Source organism: Hippocampus comes, unplaced genomic scaffold, assembly GCF_001891065.2.
Source record: "Hippocampus comes isolate QL1 unplaced genomic scaffold, H_comes_QL1_v1.1 scaffold57, whole genome shotgun sequence".
Classification (NCBI taxonomy): domain Eukaryota; kingdom Metazoa; phylum Chordata; class Actinopteri; order Syngnathiformes; family Syngnathidae; genus Hippocampus; species Hippocampus comes.
The window spans coordinates 2,171,956-2,189,077 of NW_017805039.1; the positions used below are offsets into that span (position 1 = coordinate 2,171,956).

General features: G+C 41.5%; 2 protein-coding genes and 1 long non-coding RNA gene across 4 annotated transcripts in view; 1 reads left to right on the forward strand and 2 right to left on the reverse strand.

Annotated features, from left to right (window-relative positions):
* Nucleotides 1-7,773, forward strand: part of LOC109512353 (uncharacterized) — a 31,157-nt gene extending 23,384 nt beyond the window's left edge. The window contains exons 2-4 of the long non-coding RNA XR_002167504.1: nucleotides 6,658-6,754; nucleotides 6,875-6,979; nucleotides 7,707-7,773. This is a non-coding gene — a long non-coding RNA (uncharacterized LOC109512353). The remainder of the gene's footprint in view (nucleotides 1-6,657; nucleotides 6,755-6,874; nucleotides 6,980-7,706) is intronic.
* On the reverse strand, nucleotides 7,491-11,427 carry mtx2 (metaxin 2). The gene is made up of 10 exons (XM_019863984.1): nucleotides 11,388-11,427; nucleotides 10,624-10,671; nucleotides 10,428-10,474; nucleotides 10,264-10,336; nucleotides 10,099-10,175; nucleotides 9,742-9,834; nucleotides 9,535-9,573; nucleotides 9,338-9,463; nucleotides 9,184-9,260; nucleotides 7,491-8,022 (listed from the first exon to the last, which is right to left on the reverse strand). The coding sequence occupies exons 1-10, from the start codon at nucleotides 11,425-11,427 to the stop codon at nucleotides 7,863-7,865; spliced, it is 780 nt and encodes a 259-aa protein (XP_019719543.1). The 3' UTR covers nucleotides 7,491-7,862.
* A 1,352-nt stretch (nucleotides 11,428-12,779) lies between these two features.
* LOC109512351 (homeobox protein Hox-D4b-like) overlaps nucleotides 12,780-17,122 on the reverse strand; it is a 13,353-nt gene continuing 9,010 nt past the window's right edge. Inside the window, exons 2-3 of one of the 2 annotated variants that reach the window (XM_019863986.1) lie at nucleotides 15,378-15,627; nucleotides 12,780-13,898 (exon numbers count right to left, since the gene is read on the reverse strand). In XM_019863986.1, coding sequence (XP_019719545.1) covers nucleotides 13,624-13,898; nucleotides 15,378-15,627 — 525 coding nt within the window. In that variant the 3' untranslated portion in view covers nucleotides 12,780-13,623. Of the gene's footprint in view, nucleotides 13,899-15,377; nucleotides 17,037-17,122 lie in introns of those variants that run through there. The other variant, XM_019863985.1, reaches the window with a different exon arrangement.

The window sequence follows — 17,122 nt, forward strand, 5'->3', positions numbered from 1 at the left end:
TGTTGCTTGTGTGGGTCTAATTTTGTTTGTGGGGGGGGGGGTGGGGGTGTGAGGAAGTGAGGAAGCTCCTAAACATTGAATTAAAAAAATGTACTTTCAGTGGACAAAAATATTGGGACAGACTCCACCTCCAGGAAGTGAAGAAAGTGTTGCTCAGCAGACTTGAGCTCAGTGATGAGTGGACAGAGGATTTTTTTTAACCAGTAGCAAGAAAGGAGAAGGAAACAATACATGTGATAACATTTTAGTTTTATTGAACAAATTTTTATTTTATTTAAAAAAATATTTTGTTGGAGTCGAATTGGTAATTAAATTAACATTAATATGAATTCATTAGCTAATATCATTGTATTTCATTAATAACTCATTCCTTGGGTTGGTAGTTAGTGAGTTATTACTCATTATTATTTAATTTTAAAACAATGTAACCTATTTTTGGATTTAAACTTTTTCAAATTCTTAATTAAAATCGATAACAATTAGTCAAATAAAATGATTAAGAAATAATTGAATAATTCAATCATTTGTTGTATCCGTCTATGCATTCTCCAAAGCGCTTCAACCTCACGAGAGTTGTGGGCATGCTGCAGCCTATCCCAGCACGGGGGAGAAACTCCACACAGGAAGGCCAGAGCCACAATCGAAACCATGACCTCTGCACTGTGAGGTCGACGTGCTAAGGAGTTGATCACCGTGCCGCCTCATTTATAGGATAAAATTTTTTTTAATCATTTAAATCTATGAAAATCTTTTACATTGAGTGATTATAAAGAATCTAAATCAAAGGTAAAAATAAAAATAAAAATTACGGGTCTCATGATAGGGGCTTTTCAAACAAAGTTATTATTATTATTTTTATCATTATTGTCATTGTTGTTATTATTGTGAAATCATAACATTTTCCAACATATACTGCACATTCTAGAATTTTTTGACGCTGGAACACTAAGTCTTCATTTTCATGCTTTCCAAAGAGAAACATGGGAATTAGAGCAACTTAGAAGTCTCCCGGAATTATGGAACACATTATGTTTCACTTTGTGGACTCGGCTGTTCAAATATCAACATGAGAAACACATTACGTGCGCACGCATATGCGCGCACGTGTATACACACCCTCATTGTTGTTCCAGCTGTGTCAGAAGAAAAACACACATTCCACAGACACACAATGGATGGAAGCACCCTCTTCCTAGTGTGTCAAACTCATTAATGTTGTGTGCACTGGAAAGTCCAAGTTGGCCAATCCCGATGATGTTGTTGATAGGGTGAAGGGTGGTGAACAAATGAAACATTCAAATGCAAGACGCTCTTTTGCCAAAAACATCAAAGAAAAGGTTATTTGTTCATCTTCTGGCCACGTTCCATTTAGCTTTGTCAAAAGCGAAGCAGCATGGTCACACACAAATACAAGCGACCAGTAGATCAGATATTAGTAAGTCTTGTTGTATTCATACTTTAATTCACAGGTGGTTGCATGTTTTTGGAAACCGGAGTACCCAGAGAAAACCCACGCAGGCACAGGGAAAACATACAAACTCCACACAGGAAGACAGGAGCCACAATCAAACCCCGCATCTCTGCACTGTGAGGCGGACGTGCTAACCAGTCATTAATCACTAAATAAATAGAATTAAAATGTTAAAACATAAACATGTATTTGTCAGATAAACCTTTTGACATACTGTTGAAACAATTGTTAATGCATTTGGGCTAATTCATTTTTTAACAAGGCTTTTTCTAATATCTGATGCATGAAATACACCAAATTTGGCTATTAAATTGTCAGTATTTATTTTTGTATCATATTTGATAATTTTCTCATTTATTGTTTATTAAATCACTTATGAATAGTAAAAGTGACAAACTCTTTTAACCCTCGTCTTCAAAGTTACCAAATTCACTCATCTGTCCATTAAAAATTTTCAAAAATAAAAAAACTTTGCCCGCCCCTGCTTTAATCAGCAAAGCCGCACTGTTTAGTCTACACACACACACACACACACACACACACACACACACACACACACACACACACACACGCACGCACGCGCGTGCGCTCACACATTCTATATGTTTCACATGATCATTGAATTTCACGCCCGTGTTATGTGTGTGATTGCGGTCTTTGAGGCCTCACACACACACACACACCCACACACATCAAGAGTGAGGTCATAAGTGAGAGAGTGATCCAGGAAATGAAACACACCTCAGATTACAGCAAAACAAGGATGGCTAACATGTTCAACGTGCGCTTTTTCACATTTTCACATCATGAGCGGCTTTCTGGGCCGCGCTGATTGAAACCTTTTCCCTCTGCTCTCAAAACACAAGAGGCCAGTGTGAAAACAAACTGGACTTTCTCAAGCCAGCTCAATTTCTCTGTGCCTTTCTTCTTCCGTTATTGTGTGAAACTGAGGTGGTAAAAGTACTCACACTCTGTACTTAAGTAAAAGTACCGATAGTTATGTGAAGAAAGACTATGGTAAAAAGAGATTTACAGTGGAGCCACTGCATAGGCGTGGTTCAACATATATTTCAATTTATGATCTTTTATTTGCGAAAAAAACTTGCTTGTTTGCAATTTTATGTAATATAGCAAAAATGTCCAAAAACAATTACTTTATTTTCCTGACAAAATACCGTCTACAGTACATATGAAATTTGCTCAATCATGTTTTTTATTTAGACAAAGAACTCCACTGAAATCATCAAAAGTTGACTACCGGTACATTAATTTTGTTAACGAAAGCTAACTAGCGTAGGTTAACCTGACCGTCACGTTGGCTTAAATCCTAAACAGTATCATGACAACGAAAAGAATCGCAATTTTCACTTGACTGCATTCATGGAAACAAACGTAATCAGAAACTGTGACGTTTTCATTGCATTGATTCAAATTATTGAGTGAGGCGTGTGGGGTCCACCTTGAAGTTACCAAATCCATTTCCTGGCTCAATAAAGATCAACAGGTGTGTGCTATCTGGGTCATCTTTTTATCCTTAAAGATCAATAAAGTTCTTGTATAGAAAGCCTACCCTGAGATCATCTCGGCTCGGCCGTGTTTTCACAGTGAAGTCAGAGTGAAAACCTTCTAATACGCCTTAATCCACTTTTGCGGCATAAGCTCTCTTTCATTGGGACCGCTCGGTTTACACGTGCGAGTCCGCGGACTGGTCGGGTTGAAGAGTCCATGCTAGCATGACGCCTGTCATCGTGAAGCTACGGTTACATTAGGAAACCATTAAGAGCTCAACAACTATGTGCATTGCACCGGGGTAGATGGTCTCTTTTTATGTTGATTATTTGTGCTGCTTTTATATTTGGATTTTTACAACCCGTTTAGGCAGGAATGTGGTTAAGTGCTTGACTTTAAGGAGCAGCGAGTCTCAAGTTCAAGCACAGCGATGGATCAAGGGGTTCTATTTACATTCCATTTGAATTTAGTTGATCTTTTTTATTTTTCCAACAACCTGTTTAGGCAGCAAAAGCGTTTTAAGAGTTTGGCTGTGCTGTGTCTCTGGTTCAAGACCATTGATGGCTCAAGCGGTTCTCTTTTTATTCATATTATTTCTGTTTTTTACAGCAACCATATTAGGCGGTAAATTATTCAAGTTTGCAACCCGTTTGGGCAGCTAAGCAGATAAGGAAGTGCCTTTAAGGAGCAAAAATACTTGCGTTTGAGGACAGCAATGGAACAAGTGATTCTCTTTTTATTTAATTTCTCATGTTTTTGTTTGGATTTTTTTCAGCAACCCTTTTCGGCAGCAAAGCAGTTAAATTTCAAATTTAGGGAGTAGAAAGCCAAACCTCACATTAAAAAATTGCAATTTGATGAGTGGTTGATTCATATTATTTGTATTTGTTTGACATTACATTTTTACAGCTCAGGCATTCCACTCAAGTCCAGTAAGTGGAAGCGATTACAATCTTTTATCTTCACTACCCCAGTGCAAGTGGACTGTAACATCCCCAGAAATGATGATTTGCTGGATCTGCACCAAAATGTGACGCCAGTATGACAACATACTACTCAACAGTCTTTCTGCCAGTTTGTTGCAGTCATATTCAAAATCAATGCTCCATCGCTATTAGCCTGCGCTAAGTGCGTTATTCACCTGCGCTTGAGGGCATTTTGGAGCTATTCGAGGGCCTTCTTGGAGGATTTTTGAAAGGATGTCACCCGGCAGCCTCACACACACACACACACACACACACACACACACACACACACACACACACACACACACACACACACACAAAGCCAACTGATGGATACAAAATGAGTTGCTCAGAACAAATTGGCAGAATAACCTTGATGGGTTTAAGCCTGACGCAGTTTTCCCATTGAGGCACCGCCAACTTGACGCTTGCTGCAGTAAAGATTTTTTTGTTTATCAAAGTCAACTGTGAAGAAGGATGTGATTGACTAGATGGGTATAAATGTGTGTGTGTGTGTGTGTATGTGTGTGTGTGTGGCGCGCGCACACACACACAGACGGGGGCACGGGGGGAGTCTGAGAGAGACAGAGGGGGGGGAAGGATTATCCACACACAGCTAATCTCTTTATTCCACTCAAATCTACAGTACATCTCCCCTCTAGACAGAAAAAAATACTTCCTGGTGCTTTGAGAGTGAGCACATACACATACACACGATCAGATTTGTAAGAGTGTGGGTGAAGCATTAAATTCAGACCCGACTAGTGCTCTGACTAAATGTATTGATCATCTCAAATTCTTTGCTCTTGTTTATGAGCTAGCTGCGTATTCTCCATTTGAGTCAAAATTGAGTCTGGTGTGTTAATGAAGACGCGTGACGCTAATTAGCCTGCAGCTACCTCATCTTGTGTAAAGTCATTTTCCTCACTCGCATCTTTGTGGGGACCTTTCGTCGACCCACTTAATGTCACGGCCTTCATTCTCACGAACATTTATGACATTTTTTTTTTTGGAGGGGGGGGTGGGGGAATCTACACTGAGTTCCACTCACTTGAATCATTTGCATGTCCCTAAAGACTGAATTTAGGTAGGAGAGGGCTTGTTTACATGTGTTACACGTCAACTCGGATCAAGCGCGGCAGGAATGTGAAAATAGACGCTCCCATTGCTTTAATATTGCACCTCCACGCCTTGCATATAATTCCTGTGTGTGCGTGTGTGTGTGTGTGTGTGCGTGTGTGCGTGCGTGTGTGTGTGTGTGTGTGTGTGTTTGCCTTATGTTGCATCATGAAGTTCCACACATCAGGAAAGTGATAATCAACAGCTGCTCTGCTCACGTGTTATTGTGATAATGATTACCAAGCTATTAATATAATTGTGAAGGGGTGGCAATTTTCACATTCATGTTGTTGTGAACATTAAGAAGCCACTGTGCGAAAAACAGGTTAAATCCATCCAATCATATTCAATGCCGCTTATCATGAAAAGGGCCACGGAGGGATGGGGGGTTTGTTGGAGCCTATTCCAGCCGGTGGAAGGCGGACTATAACCTGAACCGGTCGCAAGTCAGTCAAAGAACAAGAGATTACATGAAAATGTGATATATTTATTGTTCTTTGATTGGTGATTGGACTAAGAAAGGACAAATGCTTTGGTACATTTTAGAGCCTGATTTGACGTTGTTGGCTCCCAGAATCGTTCGTGGTCGGTGCCTTTTACTTTAGAACTTAACTCCATTTCAGTGTCTGTAGCTTTTCCTTTAACTTAAATAAAGGAGTTGAATCAGTACAGTAATATTTACACACTTTTCCATCCTCAAGTACAGTACAGAGTACACTTATCTGTAATTAATTTACGCTTTATCCTCAACACCGCTCATTGCTTTCGAGCTGCACTTGCAGCCTTGTACTGCCCTCGTGTGGAAAAAGAATGTTACTACAACTACATGACAGAGCGCACGCACACAAACACACACACGCACAGTAAATCTGGGAAGTCTTCACAGCATTTCAATTTTTCCACATTTTTTTATGTTATAGGCAGGCTCATCCCGAAATGACTGTCACAGGGATAGTCGATCAGATTCAGGTTTGGGATCTGGTTGCATCCCTCAAGGACATTTGCTGAGTTGTCCTGAAGCCGCTCCCTCGCCGTCTTGGCTTTGTGCTTGGGGTTGATCAAATCCTCACCTCAGTCTGAGGTCCTGAGTACGATGAAGCAGGTTTTCATCCAGGAGCTTTCTGTACATTGCTGCATTCATCTTTCTGTCAATCCTGACAAATCTTCCAGTTCCTACCGCTGACCAACATCCCCACAGCATGATATTGCCATAACTGTGCTTTACTGTTGGCATGGTACTGGGCAGGTGTTGATCTCTCCCTGCTTTCCTCCAGGCATGGGAGCTGATATAGACAGTTGAGCTTTTCCAAATCATGTCCAATCAAATGCCCAGTACAGCATTAAAAATGGATGAATAGAATCGCAAAAATTTGAAGCTGCTGAATGATGTTTCCGGGTAGCCACAAGCACGTGTAGAACGCGTTGCTCCATTAAAGCAACAATAGGGCAACATTTCAAAGGAGCGGAAGCTTCCAAAATGCAATGTCATCAATGACAAGTTCATTTCTTTTCTGTCTGTGTTTATTTTTCTTCCTGCTCTGTGCATCTGCTGCCTTGCCGATGACCTTTGAACCCGACAGGGTCATCACTCAGGCTACTTCGGCACCGGGAAGTTCAAAGGTCAGGAACCCAACCTGAGAGGAAGCAAGCAAGACAGAAACACAGACAGAAGAACAGAGGGCATAGAAAGGTAACACACACACACACACACACATACACATGGTCTCAGGTTCACAAAATGTCTTTGAGCAAGACATTCAGAATTTATGATCTTACAATTGAGCTAATTTACCCAATTCCACCCCCACAGTTTCTCTGCCCATGATTTCCATCCTCGGCTGGGGGAGGATCCAAAGTTTTTCAAGCCACGTCCTGACTACGCCATGTTAAACACTATCACGTCAAAGCTAAAAAGGTAGGCAGAGATGCATTGATTAACGTTTAATTGCTCGTGAAGATTTCAGTGTGGTGATAATTTAGTTTGCTAATGTCTCCGCTGCATGTGCCCCATAAACAGATAATTCAATTGACAAATGTGTTTGGTGTAGTCTGTATGAAGAGCTACCTGCGTCAGTAAAAATGCTTGTAAAAATGCGTCTACACCGGCGTTTCCCTTTTTTCCACACACGGGGCTGCACTTCAATAAGTAGAGCCCTCTTGCCTACTCACAACGCCCTCGCTCTTTCCACAGGTTAACAAAATACAAAGTTGTCATTGGTCCAGGAGTAGATTGCGAACTTGCATAAGATAGGACCACCACCTCAAAACAGGATGATATCAGTCATACAAAAACAAAAAAACAGTGCAACTTTAAAACATGCTAAATTTTTCTTTTAATCCATTGTAGTTTTGTTTTTTGATGAATGATTGGAACAGTCTTTTTTCTGGAGACAAGTTACGTGAATGGCTTACAAAAAAATGCATAGTTCTCATTTGATACAATCAATTTTATTTTACAGGCACCTTACATTCACAAAAAGAAAACGTAATACTCTTCATCATTATAGTCATGCAATGTTTTTCTTGTCCATAGTAAGGAGGAGACACTTGTCACTTTGGAATATTGAAAAAACTAAGTGCGACTATGACTAGTAGTAGTAATAATAATTACAATAATAAATAAATTGTTTGGAATCTTTTAGGGACCAGCAGATGTGTTTTTCTGAATGTCCAAGAAGAACCAGAAGCAGCAATAAAGGTATGTGAATGGTGAGTTTACCGGCTTCGAGTTAGGTACAAACAGATGTCTGGTAGTTTGGTTTGGTGCGTTGGTGGTGTGGGGGCGGAGGAGGTCCCCTTCAGGAGGTCCTGTCCTCAAAGTAGGTCTGCTCGATGCGCCGACAGAAGGACAGCAGGTTTCCGTAGCCCCGCACGCGCTCGGCTAGCTCGGTGCTGGTCAGCCGGGTGGTTAGGATGGTGAACAAATGACCAAACACCAGCGCGTCCAGCTCAGTCGGCCTGAAGAAATACACAAATTGTTCCTAAACTACAGTATGTATTCAATGTTAAAATATAAATGCATTCAATTACAAGCCTTTTTGAGGGAGCGTTAATTACTCCCAGTGGCATTTCTTGGTCCCTATTTTTTTTTTTTTTTGGAAATAAACTCCAGGTGTACATGAAAGGTGGATAAAACAATAAATGTGGTCGAAATGTGCTAAGATGAGAAGTATGACCATGATTAAACACAAATGACATGTAGTGATGTTGAAGTTACACTCATTGAAATTAATGGGTGCAAGATTCAACTCAGCCAGAATAAACACCATGTAATGTTTAACACTGTATGAGTTGCGTATTGTTTATAATAGTATTGGTTATTTCTGTGTCGTCTCTGCCTGGTCGTTACACCTGTGGAGCAATTTGGGCACGGAGCTTGTTTCATGTATTCCATCAGTGTAAGCACAGTCATATTGGTCACATTGGGAAAAAGTATTAATTGGCTTTAGATCGGAATTGAGTACTGAGAACATAAATTGAAATCCGGACCAAATGGGAATCTGAGTAATTACAGCCTTTTGCCACCGGGTGGTGCTAAAGACACAATTTCATATTTTTATTTATTTGTAAAATGTACGACAAATATATTGGAAATACAGATGGAGGGATACTGTCTATTCACACGGTATTTCATATTTTTATTTATTTGTAAAATGTACGACAAATATATTGGAAATACAGATGGAGGGGTACTTCCTATTCACACGGTAGTACTATTAACACTAAGAATGCCCGACCCCCCTCCCCAAAAAAACCCGCAGCTCTTCGGACAGAGGTGGGCAAAGTAGACATATATGATGATGATGATCGTAACGTGTCATATAGTATTTCTTGTGCTCATTTAACCGTTTTCCTTAAAATTGGTTGACATAATTTTTATTTCGTATTTTTATTCATTTATCTAATTAAATAGCAGTTAGTCGATTTATTGTAAATAATAAAACATTTTTGTCAAATACAAAAAAGTGTACAAGTACATTCAACATGTTTAATTTTATCCACCAATCGCTGAGGTCAGGTTCCACAGGGGGAAAAAAAAAACACAAATAGGTAAATTTGTGAAGAGTGAACTGCCACTAGGCGGGCATCACTTTACTCAAAATGGCACCTCATACATACTGTTTATTGAAGAAGAAAGGCTGCGTTCCGAGGCGCTGCGAGAGAGCCTGACAGCACTGACTCACATCCTCATAAACCTGAAAGGCAAAAAGGGAGAGGGAGTGGCCGCTCCGCTAAATGTGTTAAGTGGACTTCCACAATAATAATTCCTAACCTGCTCCAGGTTTTTCCCTCCCCAACCGATGGCGTTCATCTTCCGCCGCACCTCCCACTGCTTCTGGTAGGCCAGGATGGTGCTGAGGGGCCACGAGTAGGGGCTGCTGTACCTGGGGCGAGTGATCTAAACCCCACAGAGACGTGTCAGCGAGTCGATGTGACTTTGAAGATGCTTGATGAAAGGAGAGGACCCACCTCAGCAGCTGTGCCGTCGTCACACCACTGGATGTACAGCTGGAGAAGACAATATAAATATACTGTATACATCACAGAAAAAAAAAACATGAGCCAGAGGTGGGTGAAGCACAAACATACATGCAAATGACCACAATGACCTCAATTTGAGCCAGGAAAAATCCTGGAGTGTGCCAGACTCTATCCCTGCATATGTGTGTAAAGTACCTCAGCCGTCAGCAGCATGTTGTTGACCAGCTCCATGTATGCTTTCATTTCGGCCCTCTGAATGTCATCCAAGCCCTCGCTCAGAGAGTGACCCTGGCGTGAAAAGAAAAATCCTCAAATGAATTCAATTTGAAAATGAAATATAACTTACAATCAGATCGAGCTAAGACAGAGCTCTACATTGTATTGCTTTTAGGACTTATTATTAACCGAGGCTAATTCATTCATTTATTTATTTATTTTTTACGCTTGACCTCTCATGTCAAAATGTGACTTAAAAATTTTCCTGTGCAAATAATGTTTGAAGGCAACTCGGTTTGGGGCTCAACTCATGTCCATGTGTTAATTTTCATTCACCTTGGCTTTGGTAAACTGCACTATTGGACCCAGTTCCGACACCACCTGGTTTCCCACATGGATAAAGGGAATCTTGCCTGCAGAAAAAAATGTAAAAACAGTTTGGGCAACATTTTCCGCTCGAACATAAAACATTAACAATACTGCACTTGTACATTAACTCACCAGAAGGCGACATGTACTCGGCATTTGCTTTGCAGACCACCTGCACGGGCAAACCACACATCCGCAGGTAGGCCTGCACAGGAGGCAAAACAGGCTCAGAGGACACATCATTTGGCACCTAATCTAGATACATCCAATACACAGCCCCACAAAACGGATTTTACCTGCACAGCGAGGGATGAGGCGCATTCTGACAGCAAAATCTGATCCTCTGCACAAGTCAAAATGGAGAGTTGTTGTTATTTTGTTCCTGTTTTCATCACTACAGCGAAATACTTAAGAAATACAAAGAAAGCTCTCGGTGAATAGGTTTAAATATGAAATGATATGATCCGGAGGGGGGTGGGGCGGGATACTCACCCTTCAGTGGCTGGTACAAGGTTGCACTCTCAGGCCAAGGCTCAGCAGCTGTCCAAGTCATAAGCACAAGAGATTCATGTACATCATTTACTGGCTAAATAACAAAATATTTATAGATATTGTTTTAAGTTATGTCTTTTTCGCTGTGCTAACATTGTGGATGGATAGCATTCGGAGTCTATTACTACACTGTTTTCAAACCAAAATGTATAATTTTGAAAAGGTGGAGTTCGATCGGGTCGGAAGTTAGAAGTGTCCCCGCAAAATGGCGGCTCGGACGTGTTTGTCGGTGGACAAAGTGGAGGAATGCCAATGTCAACAGAGATTCCAAAACTGGGAGCAACAGCACAAACCAAGGTAGGACAATTAGCTCTTATGGTTTAAATTGTAGTCAAGTGTGAAAACGTCATCCAAAACCGGTGTTTTAGTGGAGAATATTCTACCGGAAACCATGTTTCGCAGGTAAATTCACTTCAGGGAATTTCAGTCAAACCTTGCACTTGTTGCGCAAGTAAATTATGTACTTTTAACTCCGAACCTTGCTAATGGCGTAAATATTTCATTAGCATTGCACAACACTGACAGCGTGCATGTGCGTCATACATTTAAGCTAAAGACTCGCAGCTACTGCTGGCGTTGCATCGAAACATTACCTTATGCTTAACTTTTAATATGATTTGCCACCGCTGCAGAAAAAATCGTTAGCGAACCCGCTGCCTTGCTAAAGTCATGATGTGTTGACGCCAAAAGATGCAACACTTTACCTGCCATTTGTGACACAAAGGCGTCCGCTGCAAGAGACATGTTTGCTTATAATTCCTCCCTTTAAATATTCTATTTATGACAAAGTATTATTACAAAGCTGAGGTCGGCTCTGTTTCATGGGAGTTTGAGGGCAAAGCTTGGAGTCAGTCACCGACTGGTCCACAGGAAATTCTCAGTCCGGCAGGCAACACTTAACGCGAAAATTGGTTCCGCTTCGAAGCTGGAAGGTCCAATGCATTGATTTCCTCTTTGGGCCATTAAAGCTAGGCTCGACAGCTGGACTGGATGATTTGTATTTATAAAACGGATCAGAAGAAGCACAGACGTCTTATTAAAACATTATCAGAAGCTAAGGGTTTAATGCTAAGACTGGTCTGTGTATCATTTTGCTTGACGACAATGACGTAGTGACTGATGTTTTCCTTTAAGATGCAATGCACGAATTAACCACATGGGGACATCGTTGTTCCAACAGCGATATTGGCGGAAAGCGCGTAACGTTTCAAGATGGGCAAAAAGAACAAGAAAGGTACTCTTTGTTTTAAGTGCACGGGTTTAACCTGTAGATGATGATGCATTATGTATGTGATGTCGACCTATCCTGCGATTAAACTGATTGAACGCCATTGAGGTAATTGGATCCGTGTGGAGGTTTCCAGATTGTTTATTTAAGTCACATTTTGGATCCATCTGTCGCAAATGTTCTCAGTCTGCAGTGCATGGTCCTTTTTTGATGAATCTCTTGTGACTTTTCCTGCCCATTTGTCTCCAACGGAAGCCTCCAATTAAAGAAACTCATTTCCCACCAACCGCCACCAGAAGCGACCCATATAGCATTTGTCCTGCACCCGACATACTTTATTTGGGTCTTCCACAACATAAACATGCGCCAAATGCAACGAATCCGCGATTTTTCTTAATTTGACTCATTATTGACTGAGGATTGTTAAATATATTTCTTGTATTTTTTAAACCTTACCTAGTCCATATTTCTTTATTTGCAACGTTTTCACTACAAACACTTTTACTTGATTTAAAAACCAAACGCAGTCTTAAACTTTGCCCGAAAAGCCATTTCCATGCAATACTCACTTCTTTATCTCCCTTTTTTGCACGTTTACTTGAAATGTTACGATTCTTGTCACGTTTGCGCACCAAGTAGACTTTCATCTCATTTATTTCTTTGTTTCACTTCGTTGGCACCAAAGAGACTTTTATTGCATTTAAGACCCAAACATTCCATATGTATTTGTTACTTTTTCCCTTAGCTATAATCCACCTTTTCTTAAAACTCGTCGTTTTCAGACCAAATACAGACTTTGGGTAAAACTTATTTTCGATGAATTTATTTCTTTATTTCCTTTACCTAATGAGACTTCATCTGCAAAATGTTCACACAAAATTGAGACTTATGTGTCTTCTCGTTTATTTAAACACAGTGTGTGCATGTGTGCAAGAGAGCTGGAGACAATACAATTATAATGTAAAGTTTTTATTTACTTAACCAAGATTTTTTTTTTATCAAAATGTTTTTCCACATATAAAAGTCGTACACTGATGTTTTTTTTTTGCCGTACCTTTTTCACATACAAAACGACACAGTTGCTGTTACCAAGAATAAAATATGTTATAAACATACACATAATAAAAAATAATAAGTACTGACGGAGGCAAATTAGCATATTAAACTGGAATCTAAAAGAATGAGGGGGGAAAACACTATTATTCTTTGTATGTTGGTGCTGGATGGACTTTAAAACCCTGTAAGGAAACCCTGAGACAAATATACAAACACCTTTTGGAGCTCAGTTGTGTATAAGTGTGTGTGCGTGTGTGTGTGTGCGTGCGCTGCACGCTTTGGCACATAACAGTGCGAGCCCATTTGTCGCCTGTGTCATCTTTGCGTTTGCATTTTGGTCATGTGCATACAAGTAATACTCTGCCTCACAATTATACAACCCTGTATTATTTTTTTACCCTGTAGAAATAATAATAATGATAATAATAATAATAATAATAATAATAATCAGGAAGAAAAAATACTGTAACCCTGTTCTCTCCAAAACAAACCATGAATGCTTCCAGGAGATCCAGAACTCGAACAAAAATGATGACGATACTAGGCTATATATAAAGCTAGATGCATGGATGCTTGAGGAATGTGGGCCTGGATCGTCACTTGGTCTTTTTGGGGGTCCTAAATGCCCCCTTCGCATCACCCCCGGCCCCACAGTCTCACACCGGGAGGGTCACCTTCTCCGCGCTTTTCTTGGCCTTGCTGCGTCCCTTGGTGTTCGGCAGCTTGTTGTCCTTCTTCCAGCGCATGCGCCGGTTCTGGAACCACACCTTGACCTGGCGCTCGGACAGGCAGAGCGCATGCGCCACTTCCACGCGACGGCGGCGAGTCAGGTAGCGGCTGAAATGGAACTCCTTCTCCAGTTCCAGCACCTGCTGACGCGTGTAGGCCGTTCGCAGACGCTTGGGCTCCGGGCCCGGGTGGTTCGGGTTCACTGTGGGAGGGCAGGAACGGACAGCGTGACGTCATTTGTTGGTTTGTTTGTTTTACATGAGAACACGTGCCGAAAGGGCAATGGTGTGTTACCGTGCAATATGACGAACTGAAAATGAAAATTAAAGTGAGTTGGGTATACATTTACTCGGCATTATAAAAGTAAATTCTGTAAAGTGGTATTGATGTATGGGGCACTTATTGATCCCAATCAGTAGGGGTTTTGCCTAAACTGCTTCGTAAAAGCATATGCATTCGCTTTAAGCACGAGAAACATGTAGGTGTTGAAAACCGCAATGTCGATATTTTTGCGATATTTAACGTGTTCAACAACGGAAACTACTTTTTTATTCATGAAAGAAATACATTTTCATGGTCAATGTGTTCGTAGCTAATTCCCATAACATACGACATAAACTTTTAGTGTTAGTAGTGGCCCCAACTTCTAGTAGATGACGATGTGTTTTGAACGTTCTATATGATTGGTCAAAGTCAGATAAAAGTACACAATTTAAGATGAAAGGTATTGTAGGTGTTTGCGATCCGAAGATTGACCATCTTTTTTCGATATACAGTATTGTGCAGCCGATGTTAATTATTTTCTGTTATTTCTTCTCTGCGCCTTTCTCGACATAAATATCGAGTGTCATACTGGTGTGTAAATGTGTAATCGTGTAGATTTGCTGTGCCTGTGTGTTAAATCTATATCCCAATACTTCCCCTTTTTTTAAGATTTGTATTCAAATTTAGAGAGCACCTTTGGTTGAATTTACTGCCAATTATTTTTTATGTTATACTGTATATTTAAGAAAAATCCAAATAATTGTATTAAATCATGTACATTTTTTTCATTTTTATTCAGCCTCGTTGCAAATTTAGGTATGTTTATCTTAATAGGAATAATTGACCACTGTACACCCATTCATATCAATAGTCGATTTTTTTTCATTGCAGTTATTAGAGGCTGTTCCTATTAATTGTATTTTGAAAGTGTGTGTTTGTGTGCCCATTTGCGGTTGACCACCAAACTGGTTAAAAAAACCATTCTGGACTATTAACGCGCATCTCTTTGTTCACTGTCAGGGTACACACACACACACACACACACACACACACGCACGCACACACACACACACACACACACACACTCACACACACACATACGCACGCACACACACACACACACACACACACACACACGCACACGCGCGCACAAGCTGCGGCAGAGCCATAAAAGTTTATAGCGGCTGTAATTCTGCCTGACTCTCACTGCGATCATAAATAACTCACCACAAGAAATGGTGCTCCCAAATGGACAAAACACTAGAGCAAGTGTGTGTGTGTGGGGGGGGGGGGTGTTGTGGTGTTAGATGGGTTGCCGGGGGGCAAGAGGGAGAAATAAAATAATAAAGCAAATGACATCCATAGGGTGTCAGAAAAAAGGGTAACCGATAGATGAGAATGGAGGTGTGTTCCTCACCGTGGGCGATGTGCACCTTCTTCATCCAGGGGTACACTACGATGGGCGGCTTGTCTTTGGCCTGGTGACCCCCTCCGGCAACGATTCTCTTCTGCACCTGAGTGGGCTTACTGGCGCACGTCATCCACATCTCCGGGAAGCCCCCCTCCTTGCCCCCGGCGTCGTCGTGCTCGGTGTAGCCGGGGAAGGGCGCACCTTGCTGGGGCAGCCGCTCGGCATCCTCCCGTGGATGCTGCTGCTGCTGCTGCGCCTGCAAGGAATGTTCATAGGCGGTTGGTTGGGGTGCGTAGCCGGGCTCGGGCGGAGGGGCTGCGGCTGCAGGCTGGTAGCGCCCACCGCCGTACGTGCCACAGTCCGGGGGGCTGTTGTAATAGCCCCCCTGGTCAGTAAAATGACTGTAATCTTCTTCGCAAGGCGGGAAGTGCGGCTCGGCGTATTTGCAGCTCACCGCGTAGGACTCCATGATTGATTTATAGCGAGGCTGGTAGGAGAATACTAATTTTTCTTTTTCCTCTCTCTCTCTCCCTCTCTCCCTCTACCCCTTCGCCCTGTAGCCCCCTTTTCCCCCCTCTGGCATTAAGCCACCCCGCGGCTGTCAAATAGATGAACGGCCGCGAGGACCACGTGACCCGGCAACTCAGCCAATAGGAGCCCTTGCTTTTTTTGCGGCTTTCCCGAAATATAACGTTTAAAAAAAACATCGTCCTTAATTGGCCTAATGAAGATTTGCTGGCGGGGCTAAATTGGAAAATTGGATGTTTGTGCATTGGAACTGCTGCGTCATTATTTATCTTATCTATATAAACCCATCCATCCGACTACCGCCCCCCCCCTTTCTATATTGAACCCGCACAGTAGATTTATGACTTTTTCACTGACGGACGGGATCGACCCCCACAGATGGGACCTCGAGCTGAAAAATTAATCGGGCCCATATTGAAGGGACGCGGGGGCCATATTTGGCCTTGTGGCAGCAAGTCAAAGGGCGCACAACAAAACGTGACCGTTCCGCAGAGGGCACGCACACAAGAATGGGACAAAAAGGCCCCAGACAGTGACTAGTAGTTGGCTTTGTTGCGGGTCGGGGTCAGCCCGAGGTGTCCCGTTCACCTCACCGTCATCATCACCGTCTCTGAATGAAAGCCACGTTGGAAAAATGATGCCGCAAAAAAAAAAAAAAAATGCAAAGGCGTTTAAAAATGATGTTGCTGGCATAGAAAACCCAAAAGTGGCTAAATTGAGCCCTCACACGAAGATAAATAAATGATAGTCCGTTCTAAACATCCCCATATAATCATTCATCCGTGCATATGGCTCCCCCTAAACCCCCGCATTGTTTTGGCATGCAGCTTTTGGCTCAAGTGGAGTCTTTATTTAATGTGACCCAATGCAAGTGAACCCCAAAGCAAATCTGTTTGATCTGGCTTCCAGATTCTAATGAATCCCAGCGATAACCTCAATGAGGCAAACAGTTGCTTTTAGTGGCTTGTTTTACTCACACTTGATTGTTTTATTAGGGGGAAAGTGTCACTCGGTTCTCTTATCTAAATTGATGTATTTAATTTGAGACACTGACGTAGATTTAAATGGAAGGCATCATTTAATTCTAACGGGGAAGCGAGGTGTAAAAGTGTGGCCTCAATGTCAGGCAGAGATGCAAAAAAATTACATTAGGGCGTTGTTTGTCTGCAAATATATTTATTTTGCATACACACATATATATATATATATATATATATATATAT